The following is a 3,043-nucleotide window of genomic DNA, read 5'->3' on the forward strand; positions in this document are numbered from 1 at the left end:
AAAGGTCAACGTAGAACTGGTCGTCTCCGGCCACGAATCACGAACACATCCAACGCGAGATGCACTTTTAAAAGTCACTTGCAATGCGCGATGTAGGCTCACGGGTCACGTACATAAACGTGTAATGTATCCAATCTTATAATATGTCGATTATATATATAAATATATATATATAATAATAATAGTGAAAAATCATCATCTTTGTTTGTTAGATGTGATGAATTTAGGATTTTCGAGAGGTCACCAGTTTCATATACTTTACATCAATGATTTATAATTATAGAAAATTTTAAAATAAATAGAAATGATTTACGGATTGTGACGGATTGAAAAAAATATTAAAAGTTCGTTGTGATTACAGATTTTTAATAAACTTCAATAATATTTTCATCTTGTACGCACAATTAGTCCAGGAATAAAATATATCTATTTTCTCTTATTATTAAAGAGAATCTCTTTATTAAGAAAATATTCCTAAAGAAAAAAAAGAAAAACACTGGAAAAACATTGTGATAATCGAATCGATCGTCATTTGCCTACAGCGGTCGTGTGCCGTGACAGAGGTCGAGTGAAACGGGAAATTCACTGCGGAATGTAGACCCTGTCAAGGATTACCGGTGAATAAAGACATCTATCATTCACCGATTCTTAATTAAATGCCATCGATTCGATTGCTAGTATTATTACTCTTCGCATAATCGTACGTACAGTCGTAAAATGAACAAAAAGCAATAACCTGTTTGGTCGAAAGGGGAAAAAATTAATTTCTTCGATCATCTCGTCTACCTTTCTCGATTTCTCGCGTTCGCCTCTCCTGAATCGTCCTCCTCCTGTTATCAGGCCGGTGGTGACGCGACACGGATGGTCTTTGCGAGTGAAATGCTTCTCGCGAAGGCCTCAAGGCCGACGAGATACCGCCTCTCACTTTCGTGTATACCTCTCTATGCAGGAGAGGGCCTCGTCGAGTCCGCCTTTCGCCCTCTCCTCTCTTCCTCCCCTTCTTTCATATCCCCTATTCAACCTGCATATTCTATTCTTCTCTCCCATTCCTCGTTCTCTTTGTGAACGAGGTGAAATGATCGGTAAAATCGCCTTCGTCTATCCTCCGTTCCTTTTTTTTTTTACAGGTAAAAAAAGAAAAAAAAAAGAAAAAAAAGAAAAAAGAAGAATACGGAGGGAATTGGAAGCATTAAAGGAGAATATAACATATAAGTTTGTAAGGATGATGGGGATGTTTCGAAGTGTTCTTTTTTCCTTAGGAGTGGTGTGTACACGCGTTAAAGCGCGAGATGTATAAAAGATGAGAAGTGCGAGAGTGCAGATGGAGCACGCCCTCGACATTCCAAACATGCCCGTTGGAATTTCTCCTGCATACATCCCACACAATCGTGCGTATGTAAATAAGACGAAGAAAAGTCACTTACAGAGATAAAGATCGTCGCGAACGATACTCGTAGATTCGTCAAGGTTAAAAGCCTTTAGCTATCAGGGATACACCCACGAGCAAGATCTCGAAAATTCTTATTTTTCCCGTTAGTGGAAATATATTCTATTCTCGCTATTTGTGTGCGTACTTTTCTTTTTTCCTTTTTTATCTCTTTTTAAACTATTGTGTGCGTGTTTTTTAGAATTTTTATTGTATTAATTTACATTTATACAGTAAGTACCTTGAGTATTCGGTGAATGGCAGCCTTCTTCTATATATATATACATGTCATTTCGAATGTACTTTCTCCATTAATGCGCAAACATAGATATTACAAAACTGATAGTTACAGGTTTGTCCACGCATTTGTCACACTCTTTTCGTCATGTTTCAATTTTTTTTCTTTTTAAACGCTAGGAGATTCGATATACAAGAGAGAGAGAGAGAGAGAGAGAGAGAGAGAAAGAGAGAAAAAAGAGAGAAGAGAGAGAGAATGAATTTTGAAACTCGCAAGTATTGTATACGTCTAAAAGTAAATTTTCATCGAGTTTTCGACGAGAGAACGTGGTCGATCGCTGTGATTGGATTTTAATTTTAAATTTAAATTTCATCCCGCGTTAGTCGAACAAAGCTGGAAAATCCGCGATCTTCCCAGCGATTCGATTTAACCTCTGCGATACGGTTTCGGTTTCACTTGAACCTCTTCTCGCTGAGTCTCCTCCACCTCCTCTTGTAAAGGTTTGCTTCCCCTCGTCCCTCCAAACCTGCCGCGCCCCGTCGATTTCGTCTCGCTTGTGGCGCCGTTACTTTTGTTGCGGCTGTGCGTGGTCGCTCTGAAATAGAACATATTTTTATCGACATTGAAATATCGATGAGAATTAAATTCATATTCATTCCTTATTTCTAAAAATATGAACATTAAACAAATAAAATATCTTTCATACTAAAAAAAAAATATTTAAATCTACTGAAAAAAAAGAAAAAAGGAAGGAAGATGGAATTCGTTTCAAAAAAAAATTTAAATCTACTAAAAAAAAAGAAAAAAGGAAAGATGGAATTCGTTTAAAAAAAAAATATATAAATCTATTAAAAAAAAAGAAAAAAGGAAGGAAGATGGAATTCGTTTAAAAAAAAATATTTAAATCTAAAAAAAAGAAAAAAGGAAAGATGGAATTCGTTTAAAAAAAAAATATTTAAATCTACTAAAAAAAAAGAAAAAAGGAAGAAAGATGGAATTCGTTTCAAAAAAAAATATTTAAATCTAGTAAAAAAAAAAAAAGAAAAAAGGAAAGAAGATGGAATTCGTTACTTGGATTTAGGTGTCGTCGATTCGGTGGCAGTTTGGGTTGCAGAGGTATCCCGATGAGAGGTGGTGGGTCCCGCTTGAGCTCTTCTTCTCTTCAACGCGTCCAACAAATCTTGATTCGACCTTAAATCGTAAAACGTTTCGAAGGAATCATATTGCCGATCAATAAGATTCGAGGCAACGAAAGAAATGGCGCAATTACCTGAAAGGTCTGACTCCACCTCGAACTTTCTTGGAAGATTCGGTGGTCGTGGTCGGCGCCTCTTCTTGCTCTTGGTTATCCTCGAGCTCCTCCTCCTCCTCCTCCTCGG

At 36.8% G+C, this 3,043-nt stretch overlaps 1 protein-coding gene and 1 long non-coding RNA gene across 2 annotated transcripts in view; one reads left to right on the forward strand and one right to left on the reverse strand.

Moving 5' to 3' along the window:
• Window positions 1-6: 6 nt before the first annotated feature.
• Window positions 7-301, forward strand: LOC116186839. Its single transcript, XR_004151898.1, has 2 exons — window positions 7-121; window positions 213-301. It is a non-coding gene; the product is annotated as an uncharacterized LOC116186839 (long non-coding RNA).
• Window positions 302-1,617: 1,316 nt separating this feature from the next.
• The window catches only part of LOC116186836 (helicase SWR1), a 7,145-nt gene continuing 5,719 nt past the window's right edge, over window positions 1,618-3,043 (reverse strand). Inside the window, exons 3-5 of the mRNA XM_031515282.1 lie at window positions 2,935-3,038; window positions 2,736-2,855; window positions 1,618-2,259 (exon numbers count right to left, since the gene is read on the reverse strand). Of these exons, the coding sequence (XP_031371142.1) occupies window positions 2,091-2,259; window positions 2,736-2,855; window positions 2,935-3,038 (393 nt within the window). The 3' untranslated portion in view covers window positions 1,618-2,090. The remainder of the gene's footprint in view (window positions 2,260-2,735; window positions 2,856-2,934; window positions 3,039-3,043) is intronic.

This window comes from Apis dorsata, unplaced genomic scaffold (assembly GCF_000469605.1).
Source record: "Apis dorsata unplaced genomic scaffold, Apis dorsata 1.3 scaffold_60, whole genome shotgun sequence".
Classification (NCBI taxonomy): domain Eukaryota; kingdom Metazoa; phylum Arthropoda; class Insecta; order Hymenoptera; family Apidae; genus Apis; species Apis dorsata.